The sequence below is a fragment of the Salvia miltiorrhiza genome, chromosome 4 (genome assembly GCF_028751815.1).
Source record: "Salvia miltiorrhiza cultivar Shanhuang (shh) chromosome 4, IMPLAD_Smil_shh, whole genome shotgun sequence".
Lineage (NCBI taxonomy): Eukaryota > Viridiplantae > Streptophyta > Magnoliopsida > Lamiales > Lamiaceae > Salvia > Salvia miltiorrhiza.
In genome coordinates this window covers 48,315,639-48,336,416 of record NC_080390.1, presented here as the reverse complement: position 1 = coordinate 48,336,416, position 20,778 = coordinate 48,315,639, and the positions used below count along the sequence as shown (strand labels likewise).

Genomic DNA, 20,778 nt, shown 5'->3' with positions numbered 1-20,778 from the left:
CAATATGAACTAATGTATGAGGCTTAAGGTCTTAGATTTGAGTTCACCGTTACACAATATTTTTAAAACTATTTAGATCCATACCCTCTTTTATAATTGGGAGAAATTCATATGTAGCCAAAAAATATAAGACAGACCAAAAAAAAAAAAAAAAACACTCTAAACATAGATTGGATCTGTCACTTCACATCCGAATAACTTATGCATAATAGAATGAAAACACATACTCCCTCCGTCCCAATGTAAGTGAGACCTTTTTTTTGGGCACGGGAATTAAGAAAAGTGTATTTTGTGTGTAAGTGAAAAAAGTGAAAAGGTGTTTAAAGGGAAAAACTTTTACCTAAAAGGGAAAGAGTCTCACTTACAATGGGACGCCCAAAATAGAAAGAGTCTCAGATACAGTGGGACGGAGGGAGTATATTTAACTAGGTAATATATAAATGCAGATAAATAAAAGCAGTAGAAGATAGCATATAAAATTAGGGTTCTAAAGCTGGCATTCTAGAAAGTAATAAATCAATAGAGAAAACCAATAACCAAGAACTAGAGAATCCAAGGCATGAAATATCTAGCAAGAACACAATGAAAGATAAGAGAAGAAATATGTAGGAAAACTTTTTTTTTTTTTATAAGGAAAGTAAATATTATAGAACGAAAAGGCACCAGTAGTACCAAGAAGATTACAAAATCATCGGGGATTCATCATTCGACATCCACCTATGAAACCCAACTCCATCATTAACAAAACCAAAAATTCTACCCCAACTCCACACTCTAGCTTTGATTTCTCCAAACAAGTTTGCACTCTCCCATCTTTTGTTCTCAAATCTACTCTCATTCCGCATTTTCCAAATAAGCCAAGTAGTACAACACCAAAGAGCCATCAAGAGCTTCTTATTTCTTTTCCGGCCACTCAAACTAGTGAAGAACTGAAAGTGCGAGGGCACGTCATATGGCTGCGCCATGCTAACTCCGAGCCATTGAAAGATTGCTTCCCATACCTTTGAGGTCTTTGAACAGTGGATCAACACGTGGTTCGTGGATTCCTGCCGATGAAAACAGGCGTTACATCCCACCTCGACTTCACACAACATCACATTTCTTCTCAAGAGGTTGTCACACGTCGGAATTCTGTTATTCAAAATTCTCCATGCGGTAAGCTTGACTTTGTTTGGAATAGGGATCTTCCACACCTTCGTACTCGTATCAGTTTCCTCCACCGCCTCCGTAGTCTCGTTTGCTTGATCTTTAATAGCTTCATAAGCGGACTTGGTTGTAAAGCCTCTCCCAGTGTCGCCATTCCATGTCCATCCGTCCTTGTTACCTGCACACAGATTAGTACCAGAAACAAGGCTAAGCAGCTCTGAAACTCCTTCCCTCTCTCTCTCAAACAGCTCTCTTCTCCACCTTAAATCCCAACACCATCCAGTATCAGTCTATTCCCCAACTTCACAGATTGCAGCTTCTTTATTCGCACTCAACTGAAAAAGTCTAGGAAAAGTAAACTTCAACGGCTTTTGACCAACCCACCACTGAGTCCAGAATTTAAAGGTCTTCCCATCCCCCACCTTTGGCTTCAAATTTTGAACAAACCAAAAATTGCTCGCCCCTCCCGCCGCATAAACGATCTTCGGCCACCACCCATCTCTAAATCTACCTTTCCCCGCGTTTTCCATACCTGTCTCTCCCCACTCAACCTCACCATAAATGGACCTAACAATTTTTGCCCAAAGCATGTCCCTTCCAGTAAGGTACCGCCACAACCATTTAACGACTAGTGCCTGATTAAACCACTCAATATTTTTAAGCCCCAAGCCTCCTTCATCTTTTGAAGCACAAAGCACCTTCCACTTCACCCAAGCAATCGCACTTTTACTAGCACCCCCTCCCCACAGAAAATTACCAAGTAAAGCATTTAGAGAACTCACAATTGATTTTGGTAAACAGGTAAAAGAGAGCTGATAAATCGGTATGGATTGAAGCACAGCCTTCACCAAGGTCACACGGCCCGCGAGAGAGAACTTCCCATTTTTCCACGAATCGATTTTCTTTCTCACCTTCTCAACCAAGTATTTCCAATCAGCAACCTTTTTGCCCTTGCTGCCCACTTTAATACCGAGGTAATTGAAAGGTAAGGAGCCCACATCACAACCCAAAACAGCCGCCATCCTCTCGATCGTATCCTCCTCGACCCCAACTCCGAAGAGACAGCATTTTTTGAAATTGACGGCAAGCCCTGATAGTAGCTGGAACACTCTGAGAATCATTTTAACTGCCACTGCATTTCTTTCATCATCCTCCATCAAGAAGACCGTGTCATCGGCGTATTGGAGGTGCGGAATTGAAATGTCATCATTTCCTACCTTTACCGGCTTAATCAGCTCCTTCTCAACAGCTCTCGTAATCAAAGAGTGGAGCCCCTCCGCTGCAACAAGAAAGAGAAACGGGGAAAGCGGATCCCCCTGCCGTAATCCTCTTTCTAAACACACCTCACCAGATGGAGATCCATTTACCAAAATATTCGTCGTCGCCGAGGAGATACAACCTCGGATCCATTTCCTCCATAATGGCTCAAAATCCATTCTTTCAAGCATTAAATCCAAGAAATCCCACTCAACGGAGTCATAGGCTTTCGCGAAATCCACCTTGAAGATAATCCTCCCCTTTCTCTTCTTAGAAGCCTTCGCGATTGCTTCATTTAGAACCACCACCCCATCTAGGATGTAACGGCCGCCAATGAAGGCACTCTGATTATCCGAAATAACTGAATCCATGACCTGTTTCATCCTATTCGCCAAAACCTTCGCAATGACTTTGTAGAGGCTACAAATAAGTGAAATAGGCCTAAACTCCTCAAGTGAGCAAGCTCCTTCTTTTTTAGGAATGAGAACGATGAATGAAGAGTTACATCCCCGAGGGATTTTGCCATTGGAGTGAAATTCAGTCATCACCTTTAAAAAATCTTTCTTGATAATCTCCCATGACGCTTTCCAGAACTTGAGGTTAAAGCCATCCGGTCCCGGGCTCTTGTCACCGTCACAGCTCCAAATGGCCTCTTTAATTTCTGATTCTGAAAAAGGTTTGATCAGCTCCGCATTATTTGCTGCAGAAATTTTCAGAGCAGTGAAATCTCCCGGTATCATAGGTAGGACGCGCGGCGTCTTCTTGAAGTGATTCTCGAAGAACGTTTTGACGTTCTCCTTAATGATCTTTGGATCCTCGATCCAGCAACCCCCAACATCAAGCCCTATAATTTCATTCTTCTTTCTTCTCCCAACAATTGCTTTGTGATAAAAACTAGTATTCAGATCGCCCTCCTTGACCCATTTGACTTTCGCCTTTTGTTGGAGAAGACTACATTTTTCTTTGGATTTAAGGAAAATCTTTGCTCGTAATTCATTTCTCCTGATTGTCTCACTCTCCTCAAGACCAAAGGTGTCATAAAAAATGTCCAGCTCCTGAAGTTCATCCTTAAGATATGTCAAGCCGTGCTCAATGTTGCCATAAATCCTCATATTCCACTCTTTCAACGCACTCTTCACCAATTTCAATTTCTCTTTGAACACAAAGCAACTCCATCCTTCAATCTTAGCTTCATCCCAAGATTTCCTTACCAACGCGCAAAAATCTGGGTGGGAGAGCCAAGAATTAAGGAACCTAAAAGGTTTGGGTCCCCAGTTCTTGGTTTTTGTAGTCAGGAAGATCGGACAATGGTCCGACACTGATCTCTGAAGCCCCCTTCCGACTGTGTCCGGCCATTCCTGCATCCATTTCTCGTTGACCATAAATCTGTCTAGTTTGCTCTTGCATCCTCCACCAGGTTGATACCACGTAAACTTTCTTCCCTGTGTTCTGATTTCCAGCAGATTACTTTGCCTAATAAAAGCGTCAAAAGACCTTGCATCTGCTTGATTAAAGACAGCACCTTTCCCCACCCTTTCTCCCGAATCACGCACTGCGTTGAAGTCGCCAAGAAAACACAGGCACGAGTCTTTGTTTTGAAGAGCAATGAGCTGTAATGTATCCCACAAAGATTCCTTTTCGGTGGTTCCCATGGGCGCATACACATTAACAAAACAACAATGCAGGCCTCCTTGTAGCAAAATCTCATTAACAATAACAGCCCCCGTCACGTTCCATTTACTAGTTGCCACAAACTTATCCTTGTTCCAGACCGATAGTATTCCACCCGATCTGCCTTCTGACTCCCTCACAGCCCAATCAAAATTACTCATCCCCCACCACTTATCACACATTGGGGAACAGAAAATTTCCATTTTGGTTTCCTGAACAAAACAAAAATCTAAAGCATTTTTCCTAACCAATTCTCCGATATCACTCTGTTTAATGGAACTCCCCAAGCCTCTAATGTTGTAAGATAAAATATTCATTAAGAACCTGTTTCAATATCACCGACGACCTTCGGATCTCCTGCCTTCGCTCTTTGTTCCTTTAATTGCTCGATCATGACCGCGTCTTGGTGATTGCTCGATAAACCCAACTTCTTGGCAAAGAGCCATGTTCTTGTATCTTCATCTCTGTCCGACTTCTCCCAATCCGCCTCAGTAGATCGCAAACCGCTTCCATTCTTGCCCATCTCACCCTCTGATTCAATATCAGCAATGAAATTGCCCCAAACTTGATGCTGATTTTCGGTGGCTTTTGATTTATGAATTTTCTTCCTCGAAACTCCTCCTCGTCTGTTCGCCGTTCCTTTCTTATAAACAACCCCCGCAGTGAGAGAATCTGATACCCTCGAGGGATCGCACTCCTCCCCCTCAAGTTCATTTTGAAATTCCTTCTCTTTCTCGTTTCTACTCCCTTCGCTGATCTCTCTACCTCTACTCTCTGGCTCATTTGAAGGTGATTTATCAGTCCCTTTGGAGGAAACCATCTGGACTTGGCTCCCTTTATCTGTGCCAGAGTAATGTGGGAATGGGCCATTAGTTTCCACAACCTTCCTCTCAAGTTCTGAAACGCCGTTTTTTTGAGTAACCGAATCATTTCCTTCACCGTCCTCTGTTTCCGACTCGACGATGGAAGCCTTCGCCGGAGACTGTGAGATATCTAGTAAAGAACATTCTGAGTCAACATCTTCGTCCAAAGACCACTCCTCCTCCTCCGGGGAAACAAAATTATCGGGCATTTCTTCCACCCGGATTTGGAACGAAGCACCGTCGATTTTACATTTCATGATGTTTCCAATAGAGTTGAACCCAGTAGACATCTGTATATAAGCCACGTCCAGCCTCTCTTTCGTTCTTGTTTTTTCTTCAATTTTCAGAAGCAACCCGAACCTCGCGCTTGCCGTACTGAAGAAACGGGAATTCCAAACATGTAGCGGGACTCCGGTCCATTTAGTCCAGACAACTCTTTGATAGTTGATATCCACAGATTTCCAAGGCCTCCACCACTGCAACCAGAAGTCTCTCCATTCGTTGAGCTTATTGAGATTTTCCTCGGTCGTCTGGTCGTTGCTGCTTTGGATTAGGACCATGTTGCCACCGAGGGAGTTCAACTTAAAACAACCTGCGCATTCACTATTTATTTCCTCTCGAACTTCCTCCCAGAGAAACTCAGATTTAATGTAACCTGTAAAAGCCCCATTAAGCCAAACCAGGTCTTCTTCCGTCGTCTGGAACTGTAAGGTTTCGTCATCAAGTTCTTTATCATCTTTAGCACCTGTAAGAGCTTCCTTAAACGAGACACCTGCGTGTCTGTTATACACCTTCATGGTGCATTGCTGGATCTGTTTCAACTTTTTTTCTTTGACGCTATTCTGCTCATTCCTTCTCTTCTCATTAGGGCTGGGAATTTCGGGTTCGGGTAATCGGGTACCCGATACCCGACCCGAAAAAATTGGGTATCGGGTACCCTATACCCGAAAAATTCGGGATCGGGGTCGGGGTCGGGTATTTAGGGTGTGAAAAAATCGGGTATCGGGTATACCCGATCGGGTATCGGGTATACCCGAAATACCCGATTTTTTTAATTAATTAGATTTTAAATTATTTCTAGATCTTAAATACCAGGTTTCACGGTTTGTTTCTTGAGAGAACTCCCAAATCGGCAATTCCCAATCCAATCCCTAGCCCTAAGTCCATCCGGCGACTGCCCCCACTCCAGCCCAACCGGCGACCGCCCCCACTCCAGCGCGCCCCTAGCCCAGCCCAGCCGCCGTCGCCCAGACCAGAGTCGGCGACCAAGCGGCGCCCCTCGCCCACCCGCCGTCGCCCAGACCAGAGCCTGCCGCCAGTGGGGAGCTCGCTCCCAGTCCCAGCCCTCCCGTCCCGCCGCCGCGCCGCTTGTGGAGCTGCCGCGCTTGTCGCCAGTGGAGCAGCAGCCGAGCTTGTCGCCAGTGGAGCTCCGACTTCTTCTTCTTCTTCTTCTAATCTTCTCTTTTTTTTTTAAATACAGATTTCCTATGTCAATGTTGAATTTGTTGCTTTGAATTTGGTCAATGTTGAATTTGCTGCTTTGAATTTGGTCATTTTCTTCATCTGAATTTGCTGATTAGGGAAAGCCGAAAGGAAAGGGCCGGGTAATTTTCTTCATCTGAATTTGGTCATTTTCTTCATCTGAATTTGCTGCTTTGACCGGGTAATTTCGGGTACCCGAATACCCGACTCGGGTACCCGAATCGGGTATTAGGGTACCCAATTTCAATTTCGGGGTCGGGGTCGGGTATAGGGTTTAGGGGATTTTCGGGTTCGGGTACCCGATTTTTTCGGGTAGGGTACCCGAACCCGACCCGATTCCCAGCCCTACTTCTCATCATCCCTTTCGAATTTAGGCTTATAAACTCTAACCTTATAACTGCCAATCCAAAGTTTGTTCAGGTCCTCCAGTAAAGTCTCAGACCTCTCCACCTTTTCAAATCGAACAAAGCCGAACGGTCTTCCCCAAAGATCTCTCTTCCTTGGGCAGTATACATCCACCGTCTTCGCAACCGTCTCGAACTTACGTCTTAGAAAATCAATGCTGCAATCCTTTGGGATGTTGTTAAAGAAAAAGGTTGTAGTGCCTTCACGTTCATTCGAACTCCAATCTCTCCTTCCATTCAAACTGCTCCGGTTCCAGCTTCTTGCTGGTTTTCTCTCGACATGTTTGGGACCAATCCCTCTTCTTCTCACCTCTCTCCACTCTCTCTCCCTCTCTCTAGGCTCCATTGTAGAGTTTATCACCGTTTTTAGGAAGTAATCAACTACAACGAGCAATACATCAATCAAACAAAAACAACTGTAAGGTAAGCTCTGTCCTTAACTTTGCTAATTTCAGTTCAAATCTACTCCATTCGTTTCAACATGGCACCTTCAATTCATTTCATTTATTATACAATACGTTCAACCCCAAGAACAACCCATCTGCTTGAAAACTTTCAAGGTAATTTGCTATCTCAATTGCTCAATTCAATTCGCATCCATATCAACTGAACATCACCCGAGATAAGGAAGTAGAACTTAGCTTTAAAAGAGGAAGGACTGACTGCCCGTTCGGTTGGGACAAAGCGACGTGACAGCAGCGACGATTGGTCGCGGGTGAGCGGCACGGCGCGGTGGGCGTGGCCCGCAGGTGCTTCTGGGCGGCGGATCTGTGGGCGAGGGCGGTCCGGCAGAGACCTCAGGGCTGCGGATCTGCTGGCTGCTGCTGTGAAGGCTCAATAAGCGCACTGTTGCTGGACTGATGAAGCTGTAGAATCCGTCTGCTGCAGACTTGCAACGCTGCTGACGGAGGAGGCGGATCTGTGCGGCCCGGGCGTCTGCGATGAGACCGACGACGACTGGTCGCGGGTGAGCGGCATAGCGCGATGGGGCGTGGCCGGCAATGGCTTCTATGCGGTGGATCTGTGGGCGACGACGGGCCGGCAAAGACCTCTGGGCGGCGGATCTGCTGGGACTTATGTTCGGTGGCAGTTGAGCCACGGCTGCTGCATTTAGGCTATTGGGAATGGGCGGCCGACCGCAGCGATAGCTTTTGCTGTTGCTGCTCGGCTATATTGGGAGGAGAGGTGGAGCGGCTATTGTGGCCGAACGAATCCGAGCCTCGAGCAGCGGCTGATTTGGAGTAGGTTCGCGGCGGTAGTTCCGGCGAACATTGGAGATGGGGTGCACGACTGCAAGCAACGGCAGCGGCGACCTATGGGCTGTCCACCGGAGTTTTAGTTAGTCGCGACAAACTGTAAATCATATTCTATTAATCTGGAGTAAGAACAAAATCACTTACAGATATTAATCTGATAAATCCTAAATTGAGATCGTGAATCATCTAAATATTTTGGTGTAGAGCAAAATATAGAGCTGAGAGAAATCTAAAAGCTAGAAATTGAGATATGTAATGAAAACGGCTCTAGCTGCCTCTTAAATCGCGCACAAAGCTGCTAAAACAGGCTCACGGAGACCTCCGCGAGTAAACAATAATTATTTGATTTGGCGTTCACAAAGAGTACTATATTTTCTTTTTTTGGACATAACTTTATTTTCTCTTTTTAATTATATCCACTTATTTTTGTATGGCCCTACCTACACTCAATTCAATCACAAATTATCATTGCTACTTAACACACATCTATCAACTAATTAATTAAATTTCTTATGCAGTCATTACAACCAACTTATGCAAGATATATATTGATTCATGCATTTATTCTTATATCTCATCACATTTATCCATTCTCATTTGATCTTCTCCTTATATATATATATATATATATATATATATATATATATATATATATATATATATATATATATATATATAGGGAGAGGTTCAAATAAGAACCACTAATAAAATAAAAACGGAGAACCATTTTAAGCCATTCGATCATCAAGATCTGCGGTGGATGCATCATCTTGGTGGATGGATGCAGGTGCTGGGTTCGAATCCTGAAGGGAGCAAAAAAATTATTTTTTTCGGATGCATATAGCGGATGCATTAATTTGTATAGCAGATGTAGTAATTTTATTGGTTCTTATGTTCTCACGATAATTGTGGTTCTCACTATAACCGCACCATATATATATATATATATATATATATATATATATATATATATATATATATATATATATATATATATATATATATATAGGGGGAAGGCTAAAATAAAAATCAAAGTTAGACTATAAAATAGGAACCATTTTCAGCCCTTGGATCATCAAGATCTACGGTTAATTCATCTCCTTGTTGGAATAATTCATAGTCCTGAGTTCGAATCTCATAGGTAGCAAAAAATTTAATTTTCATAATTCATACATTTACACAGCGAATTCATGGGTGTTCTACATATAATTCATACATTTTAATTAGTTTATAGTTTATAGTCTAAGAGGAGTTTTCTGAATAGCCCTTCCCATATATATATATATATATATATATATATATATATATATATATATATATATATATAGGGTTAGCTTATATTGAGATTTTAAATTTTTTGAGATTTTGAGATAAATGAACATATCAATAAATTCTTTGAACATAACCAATATAACTGATGAACATATGAATCTATTTAATTTATTTAAAAAACACGCCACTTGTAGGGATTGAACCCCAGACCAACGCGCGTTCATAAAAATTAATTGACAAGTTCATCAAAATGTACTTATATGTTCATTTATCTCAAAATCTCAAAATATATATAAATCTCAATTGAACCAATTCCTATATATATATATATATATATATATATATAGGTGGACGCTCAATGGAGAACACTAAATATTCAAAGAACAGAGAACAAATCTCAGTCGTTGATTTTATATAATCTACCACTCAGCATTTATTCATGTCACGTTCAACGATTTTTTTTGTTGAATATATGGAGAGTCGAATCTCAAAAGCCCCAAAATTAAGTATAATTTAATGAACATTCAACAAAATGATTAATATGTTCAATATAATTTGATGAACGTGGGCGTATTCGTGTTCTTCATTGAATGCGACCCTATGTATCATCGTAATTATGGAAATGGTACCTAACAGATATATCGATCACAATCTTCCACTTTTTCTTTTTTGTGACAACAGCCTTCCACTTAATATATTGTACATATTGGTTTAGAAATTAAACCATCCTCCAAAAAAAAACAAAGTTACAAGTAAGACCGATCTATATATGTGGTCTGTAATTATAAAAGTGTGTTGCACACCAAAACATAAAAAATAAAAAATAAAAAATAATAAAAATAAAGCTGTTGCATATGCAATATTTGATGCCCGAAAATAATGTACGCCAATAATGCACACATATTTCCAAAATCAATCGATAGATACAAAATAATGAATGTCCCAACAAAATGAGATTTCCCCCACATTCTAAATTCTAGTGCTATTTATTTCTCGAGTGCGTTTGGATCACGTATATCTCTAATTAAACTAAACAAGCTGTTTTAAATTATTACATTAATAGTTTGTAATTGGTTGAATTTTTATGAGATGTCATTCTACAGTAATTTATAAGTAAAATTTTTACCACAAAGATAGCTTCCCCAGCTTTCTCAACTAAAGAGTGGCACACTAGAGGCGATATATTTGAGTAAGATTTTGCTATTTGAAATCGTTGATTGCGGTGAATCGATCGTAATAATGAATCATATCATATTATAATAAAAATAAGTATTGTTCCTATTTTTATAAAAGTTATTTAATTTATTATTTTCATTTGTCCTTATCAAATGTATTTTTTATAAATTTTTCGTTCATAATAAAGTGAGACCGTTACTCCACTCACAACACATTCAATCACTTTATTAAAATTCGTATCATTTAAAGTAGATATATTTTATGAGAACAAAGCGAGTACTATTTGTATTAAGTATTACTATTGATCCGTTCCATTTAATATATGGTCATCTAATTAAGATAACATCATTTTTTAAGGTTAATTTTATCTATTTGTTCGATCCATTGAATATTTAGAGATTTATTTATGATAAAGATTTATAAATATAATGAAATTATCTAATTAATTGTATCAAAGGAAATAAATGTAAAATTTTAGGAAAATAAAAATTTCTCATTAATCTCATAGGATCATGAATAAAGAGAGTACAAAAACCTCAAATCATATTATATAACAACAATAACAACAACAACAACAACAACAACAACAACAACAACAACAACAACAACAACAACAATAATAATAATAATCTATATATATAATAGCAAAATAAATCATATCCTACGTGGTGTCGCATAATCCATCCATTCTAAGTTTCCTCAATTCTCATTCATTTTTATTTTTTTTCTAAATTTTTAATCAATTTCCATATTTAAAAATCATTAAATATCTAAAAATTATTAATCAATTTTCATATCTAAAAATCATTATATTAATATTCCATAGATCTTGATAAATCATATCCTACATGGCGTCGTATAGTCCCTCTATTCTAATTTTTTTTCCTCAATTTTCGCTCATCCTTATTTTTTTCTATATTTTAAATCAATTTCCATATCTAAAAGCCATTAGATATCTAAAAATCATTAATCAATTTCCATATCTAAAAACCATTAAATATCTAAAATTCATTATATTAATTTTTAGAGACTTAAACGAGGTTGAGAAAAATTAGCGGAACATTACTATACATGTTTTGACGAGAACTGGTAGTAAAAACACTTTTGAGTAGGGTTTGCGACATGACTGGTATATAAATTCTAAAAATATTTCGTATAATGTATAATTTCTACATTTATTATAAATTAATTTTTAATCTTTTATAATTTATGCTATTTATTATACTTTGTAATGTCCAGAAACAAACATATTTATTGTAAGCTTTTATTGCTTTTATTGAGTTAGATAAATCAATAACTATAACAATTTATATTGGATATTTGGATATTTTATAAAATTTAATTGTGTTCGGATAATTAACGGATATCATTATATATGTCTGGAAAGAGAGTTACTCTCTTTCATATGTTTGTCAGTTTGGACGGGCGAATAATTAAAATTACTTTTAAATCGGGTTTGGCACGAGTAAATATGTATAAGTTTTAAACGAGTGCATATATTATATGGTTTTGTATTAATCATACTATTTATTATTAACACACACATATAGATGTTCAGAAATCCACATTTTTTTTTGCGGGAGACTTCACGAATTGTAGAATCTAAATAAAAGATTATCTACATTCTTACGTGAAATTTTCTCTATTTATTAATCTTTTATTATTTATTATTTATTGTTAATGTTTATTTTGAAATGTTATGAGTTTTTATTGAGATAGATAACTAATTATCGTAACAACTTATATTTGATTATTTAGATATTTAATAAATTTAAGCACATTCGAATAATTAGTGGATATTACTATTATGAATTTAGAATGAGAATGAGTAGTAAAATTATTTTAATTGAGTTTAAAACGAATACAAGTATATAAACAAAGTTTATAATCTGCAGATTGAATAGTTATTAAATTTATACCTAAAATTATTAACAAAATTTATATATAATAATTAATTCCCGTCAAAATTTGACAGGCAACAAACTAATAATAATAATAACAACAACTACCTTAAAATGAAAATACACCCAAACAATACTACAATTCAATATTCAAAGTAGTAGTAGTAGTAACAACAACTAGATATTGACCTTAAAATGAAAATACACCCAAACAAAACTACAATTCAATATTCGAAGTATTTAAAAAAATTGTCCCAATACATAATTCAAATTTGAGCAAATTATAATTTATAGCCTAAACTTTCAACAAGTTTCAATTTATAGCATCAAATTTGATTTATTTTTTGTATATCAAGAACTTAAGAAATTATTCACAATCAACTAGAGTCTAACCTATTCTAACTAAAGGAATTTTTCAACAATAGATAATTCATCATCATCGAACCATCAATTTGATTAGAATCACACTTAAAATTTAGTGCAACAAAGCCAACTTTCAAGCGCGATTTCTACCACACCAATGATTTGACGACAGTGGATTACCTACCGTTGAAAGTCTCTTTAATGTAGAATATATTAAATTTTGGTTTTGTGATGATTGATCATCATTACGAGTGTAATTTCAGTAAAGAACAACAATTGCTACAAATTCAAATTATTATGACTATAGTTAAAAGATTTTTCAAAATTTAAATATATAAAAAATAAATTAAAATGAAAATAATAAGCTAGTATTAATCCTTTAAATTTAACTGGGGAACTATCAGTCTATCACAATTCACATATGTTGGTCTACGTAGTAACCACTCTTTCTTTTCGTTTTAATTTTTGGACAGGTTCACTTTACAACTTAGATGTCTCTTGTTTTTCTGTTTCTTTCCACACCTTTTGAAGGGGAATTGGATTTCGATATTAAGATGCTCATCATCTCATCAAAGATGGAGACGAACTCGACTTCTTCCCCAAGTTCTTGTATATGCAATACAGTATTTAAAATATGAAGTTACAAAATTATCCTAACAATTTTGGTTTGATCCCTTTTAAATAAAATCAATAATTTTGAATACCCCCGTAAAGACTACAAGCGTCTCCTTGAGATTTTTAATTTTCAATTCATACAACTTGCAAATTTTGAAAATAATAAATAAATACAAAGATGTGCATTTTAAAGAGGGACACAATTCCCAGTTACTTGTGTTCATTTTCATATGCTATAACTGGAAGTGTCAAGCTCACGCATCAAATGGCCTTAACAGTAGTCTCAAATAGGAAAAATCCCAACTCGTTAGAAAAAATCTGCATAAATGATAGTAATAAATAAAAACGCAAAGAAAAAAATAGAAAAGCATAAACTTGATCCACAGGGAATCGCACTGCCACCTTTTGAAAGCATCTATCGTCTTAGCAGAATCTATCTTATTCTTTCAGAGAAATAAGTATGTGAAAAAATTGTCTTTAATGAGGATAATGGGCGGGGGGAATCTTTTGCATTTTTAAAGTTCCTGCACTCACCCTATTTTTATATATACCTACAAAGAAGACAATCAAACAAATCTTCCCTTAAACAAAACATTATATCCACTAATACTTTAAAGCAGTTTTGAGTTTATATTATATATTACTACAAAACTTTGAATACTATGTAGCATAAAGAAATAATCTGCACCAAATTTCGAGGAATCAATGAGAAGCTTAGTGCTTTCCTATGTCATAACTTTCATAAGGATAGATAGTTCCATCTAGAAATACTAGTAATAAAAAAGAAAGCTTAGATCAAAGCGTAGGCAGCAGACAAGAAACGGCAAAAGCAGAGCACAAAAAGAAGTTCACCGTGTAATGCTGACCAATAAAGGGTAACAGTGGTCTGACTCATAGTTGGGCCAGGAGTGATCACCGTTAATAATACTTTTATGCCGTCTCCAGATTTCTGCATCGTAGGTCTCGGTGATGGTGAAGTGCAGCCCACTAGCCTCAACTTCCAGCAGAAATTTGTCCAACGAATCGCCTCTTTTGGGGCTAAAAAGTATGGCTTCAGAGGGACCATGTTCTTTAAGCAAGCATCTGATTGTTCGAGCCAGCCCTTTGTGGAATTTCTTAAAAAAAGTGCTGCAAAATGACAAGCTAAAGTCAACACAATGAGCTTGATATAGTGATACAAAAAGTTCTCACATAAGTGCTTGCATGTGCAGCTAATGTATCATAATATATATGATTGGTTGATCTTGAGCATAAGGCTCACCGGTAAACAAACTTCATCGGAATCTAGTCATTCCATGTCAGTACCCTTCATGAGCAATGCAGAATACATATTTCCTAGTTTTACAACATTTTTTAATGCACAGGCAATAGATATATCATGTATAGTCACTAATTCTACATCCACAGATCTATCAATTCCTCAGCAAGAGCAAATTTAAATGTAGTGAATTCAGGGAAAAGCAGATGTGTGCATGAAATGACTTTTTAATTCATATAAACCAATTACCAGTCACTCGCAACAATGATGTCGAAGGTTCCAGAGATATCTGAGACTACATGCTGATCCCAGTGCAGGATCATTGACTTCACCTTTGTACTGCCGAGTGCAGCAGAGTTGATATTGATGTTATGCTGTATATCTGCTTGTTAAGAACCTTCATTCTACGTAGAACAATTCATGAAACATGCAGACCTACAATGTATTAAAAGTGGTCCAATAAGATCAACTTCTTTATTTCCATCAAAACAATCCTCAATGTATAGAAGTGTTCATGCTTAGAGTGTACTATTTTAAATCCCTTGGTGGCAGCACACAACATTAAGCTGTATACTACTCCTATGCATATTCTACCAGAAAAAGGTGAGCTATACCACAGCATCATTATATTGATTTGTACTCAAAACTAATTGGTACCACTTAGATGCTGAGACTTCTTGCAGGCTTGAAGCCACGATGTTTCTATGTCATACTTATATCTTGGAAGTTTATCACCAAACAAAAAGTGGGGCTTCAAAAAGGTATTCAGAACTCTATTTTCCTGGTTTCCTATCTTAATTTAAGGTGCCAAGAGCTTGACAAGTACATAGCCCATTATTGTGAAAAATGCAGCATAATCAGTCATTTTGAGCATGCTGCACACTGCTAAATCAAAGAATTAAAACTGTCCAGAAAGTAGATACCATGAAGTAATATTCCTATACATAAGCCTGCCCTATCATTTGATTAAATAAAGTAAGAGGATACAATCAACAACTTGAGGGTTTCCATCTGATATCACCACTTCTAACGCTTCTGCAGCCATAGCAATAACAAAACCAGCAAGCCCGTACCCTGATCCAAGTTCAATAACTCTTTTATTCCTAAAAACATAGAGAATGAATTAGAAAAAAATCCAGCAGAAATGCTGTAGCAACCAAATGAATCAAGGTTATTAATAAACCTGAAATAATCAAGATGTGACATGCAATAATAAGCAAGTACATCCTCTGAAGGCCACTGACCTGTTAACAAAAAAAAAAAAATCTATGAATATAAGTGTTCCTCAGAACATGTAGTCATGGATTTAGAAGAAAGAGTGGTTTGAGCAGAAAAATATTATCATTTCTTGAATCATGTATACGAACTACAAAAACTTGGCTAGAAAACAACTTAGGAAAGTTCAATATAACTTTAAATAATTTTATTTCTCAGATATACATGAATGAGATGCAAAAAGTAGTTTTGGTTTGTCAAATACATCAGATACATACAAGACCAAATGTTTGGAAAATTAATGTACAAACTTCCCATATTGTATTGTGTCAAAATATGTCCCTAGAGAAGGATGTAATAACAAGACAAATACAGTAAAAACCAACAAGCTTGCATGTCTTAAACCTAATAATTCCAGAAATAGAATTGGCAACATGGACCTCCAGTTTGAGAGTGCTTGTTTTAAAAGCATAATAACAAACTTGAGAAAATGAATCTCCATGTTTTTTAACCTTAGCATTTAAGAAGATGATACTTAAACATAACTGATTGCTAACATCTTTTCTAATCACAGAAACATATCGCACTGCAAATGTGTCATCCAGATTTGTTATCAAGTGATTTTTCTTTTTTTGTCTGATTTAGTCTGAAGTCTCAAACCAGCACCAGACTTCCAACTATCAGGTCTCATTGTTACAAAAATAACCTATACAATACCTCATTGGCCTTCGTTGTGCCAAACTTGGCATAAGTAACTTTCGTCATGGGATTATGCAGATTAGGACTTTTTCCTAATTCTAATTTGTTGCTTTAGTGACTTTTTATCTGGCCCACAGGTTCCACTTTTCATTCAAGGGAACTCAGTTTTTGAGCTATAAGATCCACAAGAAAGTAAATGATGATAAACATCACCTGATGTTTGAATTACTATGCCATGTCCATATTAATCTAATATAATATAAATATCTAGAAGAGGCCCATCCAGGCACATCAAGCTTCACTTACCAAATGCTGAAAGGAAGAAGCAGAGGAGTAACAGTAGCACGAAAGAATGAAGAAATAAAAAAATTATGACAAAGGCAGACTCCTTAATTGCAGCTCTTGGTCGAACTTAGTTTGTGGTATACTGGTATTCATTTTCTATCTTTGGAAGATCTTCTGTATTTGTGTACCCTTTCTTCCCATATGATGTCCATTTGGTAACCCTTGGCTAGAAGTATATTAAGTCAATTCCTTTTACATCATGACATTTAATTTCATTCTCTCATACTATACATGAAAAAGAAATCCCAGAGAGAAAAGACCACTGAAGAAACAGAAGATTATTGGTTATTGCAGTCCCGATTTTATGGTGATTCCACATCTAGAAACACGACCATATGCCCTGACATCTCCAATCTCTGATATGTAATGCTCATTTTCTTCATCAAGATGTCGCTCAGTTTTTTCCCAAGGCTGCTTTATAGTTAATCATTTCTGTGCAAAAAATACTTATGTTATTTCAGTTATATCTTACAGCCTGCATGCTGTTCCCAAGTGGACTGGAAAATGAACTTCTATAGAGATGTGAACACTTAGTGGTACCCGTGGCTAGGAATATACAGCTGTAGAGCCATGCAAGAATTCACATTGAACCAGACATGAAATATAGGAGCAAGCCAGTCCACCAGGATGAATGGAAGGCAATATTGCTGAACAGAGAAGTCATAATTTCTGTCCTAAAGTAGCAGTCCTATTACATGCACAACTGACTTGCAGATAGCCTAATATGAATTAGTTAGATTGAAGCCATTTTAGGAAGATTTCATGTCATTTTAACTGTTTCAAACATTTATCAAGTCTATGATGAAGCCAAGCCAATGAAACTAATCAATTTTTTTGTGATCAATCAACTTTTTCATCGTTGTTGATATATGACTATATATATATAGGGATGAGTTATACTGAGAATGCTATCTTTCGTGAGAAATGAGAATGATTGCATAAGCCAGTATATAGTGTTGCATAAGCTGCAGTATAATACTGCACAAAATTTTTACCTAGGTTCGAATCCTGAAGGGAGCGAATATTGTATCTAATTAATTGAATTTCGCTATGCAGTCACTACAAACAACTTATGCAAATTACAAGCATCTTCTGCAACATATATACTGGCTTATGCAACCATTGCAATCGAAAACTATACTACAGAATGTAAAAGAGAGGTTAAGGCCCACATCTCTGTTCATATCTAACTCCTCTATAAATTCTGTTGATTGTTCAGATCAGTAATACTGTGGATAAATTGAGCCTCTGCCAGTTTGTAGATATCAGAAAGTAGAATAAATCACTCTTTTACTAACTTCTAGGAAAATCACACTCTACTTCAGACAGGCACGAAGAATGCCCTTTTAGCTGAATTGCTCAAATTCCTGATCTGGGTTGCCAACATCTTATGGAGATGGTGTCCTTACCTACTTCCAAGTACAACCAATGACAAACTGACTGACATGGGATTCCAGTAAATTGTGATTCTCCTATACATTATCTTGCTATGGAGTCCTTCTTCTACATTATATATATGACTACTCACAGAGGAACCAGACTGATTGGCCACTAGTTCATCTTTCAATGACACGAACAGCGATTGTTGGCAATGTCATTCCTCAGTAATGAAACCTTTGCAGGCAGAATAGGGCAAACAACATAATCTAAGGCCCTTCAAAAAATTAGTTCAAACTGAACAAGAAAATCACTTTGATATGAAAATTGATTTAACCTGCTAAGGTAACTTACTAATTGACTGAGATCAAGCACAAGCAATTGAAGTTTGTGTAATTCTTTCAAGGCTTGAAATTTCTAAGATTCAGTAATCAGGTGATACAATCATTATCAACTTTTGTGTGTAGGAAAGCTCATTCAGATTGATGCCCTACAATGAGCCAACACAACAAGACTCCAAGTTGAAACTAGCTTGAGTTTGACCAGAATCAGAATAAACTACTATTCTTGTTAATTAATACTCTTCACATCCTAAATAACTTCATCTATCATCCTTCAAAAATCTGATGTCAAATGGGTGAAATTACAAACAGTAAACCAGTTGAGATATTTCTAAACCACTTGCTAAGGACAATCACTTCAAAAAAGTTTCACTGGTATGACCAGCTTCACAATGACGTGTTAAAGAATACTGAGCAAGTTCGATATTACTGATTGTTTCGACATGTTAACATTCTGGGGAGCTTCATTGATTGCTCGGAAGGTCAAATTAAGCTGGAAACAGAGCTAAGTAGTCATCAAGAGAAAATAACACTCTACTTACATACAAGTCCCGTATTGTCTATGTCGTATCGATTACAGACTTCAAAGTCATTGAGATCAACACAATCTTCCCATCTTTGACTGCATAAACATATTGCCACTAGTTACACAACCGCAACAAACCATAATTGAAGCAGCATTTCAACAGTACCAACCATAAGCTACGAGGGTACAACCAATTGAGCTAGCAACTGGGCAACTATCGGTACATTAGCATCCGTAACTCACCGTAGACAAAGCTCAGGAGCACTAGGAAGAGGCAATGTGTAGCGGAAACAAACATCTCTCCTAGATAAAGAATCCGGATCTTCGCCGCCGTCATTCACCAAATGGCACGGTATCAGATTGAATCCACTTCTCGTTCGTCGCGATACTGTGTCTAAACTGATGTTTTCACTGGAATCATCTGCAAATTATTTGTTTGACGAAATGATTTTGGCGCGTAGAAATGATTTCAAATGCAAATATGCATAGATAAGCTTACGGGAATTGGATGGACGGCGGAGAAGAGCGCGGCGGAGGATTTGCCACCGCAAAGACGACGGCTTTGGCGCTGACTGTGGCTGATCAGGCTTCATCATTGGCGTTGCCACGTCGAGCGACGTCGTTCCTTGTTCTGTGAATTTGAACAGTTGATCAGCTAACTACAACTATGTTATGTAATTTTGCACCTCCAGTTGTTGGATGTTGGTATTTTACACCCCGAAAATAATAAAAATCTATTTTATGTCCATATTTAAATATAAGGGTTATTAATACTAAGGGCCTGTTTGGTGCACTAGTATAGGGCACTAGTATACAGGCTTAGATGATTGTTTGGTATATCTGTAATACTAAGGGCCTGTTTGGTGCACTAGTATCGTGCGATTGATTTCTGCAAGCATCTCGTACATCCCGTTTAGTCCATCACCTGCCTTTCTCTTCTTAGTTATGCCACGGGATGTTGCCTCTGCTTTTTGGCTCTCACTAGTGATGTCATCGACTACCAAGGACTCATACACATCATCCAAAGTTACTTGATAATCTCCATCGACATGCGCTGGAATAGGATCTTCACGATGATTCAGATCATGAATTGCTTCAACAAGATCTTCAGCACTGTCGCCGGTGGCTCTGTCTTTACCAAATATCTCCCTCCACTCGTCCAAGTACGGCCAAATTTTGTAACGCATCAACCTCGCATTACCGTCACATTGTGATAAACATATATAGTCAATTGCCAAATTCTTATATGCTTACATATATTTTGCAGGTATTTCAGTTTGCAGACAAATATAGAGTCTTACAATGACAGTATTATCGGTGAAGGAGTCTGCCCTTTTTATTGTGATTATAGTGGCTATCAGGTAATATATATATGTAGGGTTGAGTTTAACAAAGAATTATCTTTTTATTCTATATATTTTACGAACAGATCAACATAAGTAATAAACAGACGTATTTAGTAAAAATAGAGAAAAACTCGCCACCAGCAGGATTCGAACCCGGGGCAAATTGTTGTTCATGCGGTACATTGATTTGTTCAACAAAATTATAGATCTGTTCGTTTTTGTTTCACGATTTCTCTATTCTCTAAATATTTAGCATTCTCTGTTG

General features: G+C 37.4%; 1 protein-coding gene and 1 long non-coding RNA gene across 2 annotated transcripts; one reads left to right on the top strand and one right to left on the bottom strand.

Annotated features, from left to right (window-relative positions):
- Window positions 1-13,988: 13,988 nt before the first annotated feature.
- Window positions 13,989-19,865, bottom strand: LOC131023963 (calmodulin-lysine N-methyltransferase-like). Its single transcript, XM_057953633.1, has 7 exons — window positions 19,667-19,865; window positions 19,411-19,588; window positions 19,184-19,263; window positions 15,848-15,908; window positions 15,652-15,767; window positions 14,914-15,046; window positions 13,989-14,534 (listed from the first exon to the last, which is right to left on the bottom strand). The coding sequence occupies exons 1-7, from the start codon at window positions 19,761-19,763 to the stop codon at window positions 14,255-14,257; spliced, it is 945 nt and encodes a 314-aa protein (XP_057809616.1). The 5' UTR covers window positions 19,764-19,865; the 3' UTR covers window positions 13,989-14,254.
- Window positions 16,741-17,756, top strand: LOC131023964 (uncharacterized). The gene is made up of 2 exons (XR_009101569.1): window positions 16,741-17,286; window positions 17,398-17,756. It is a non-coding gene; the product is annotated as an uncharacterized LOC131023964 (long non-coding RNA).
- Window positions 19,866-20,778: the final 913 nt, after the last annotated feature.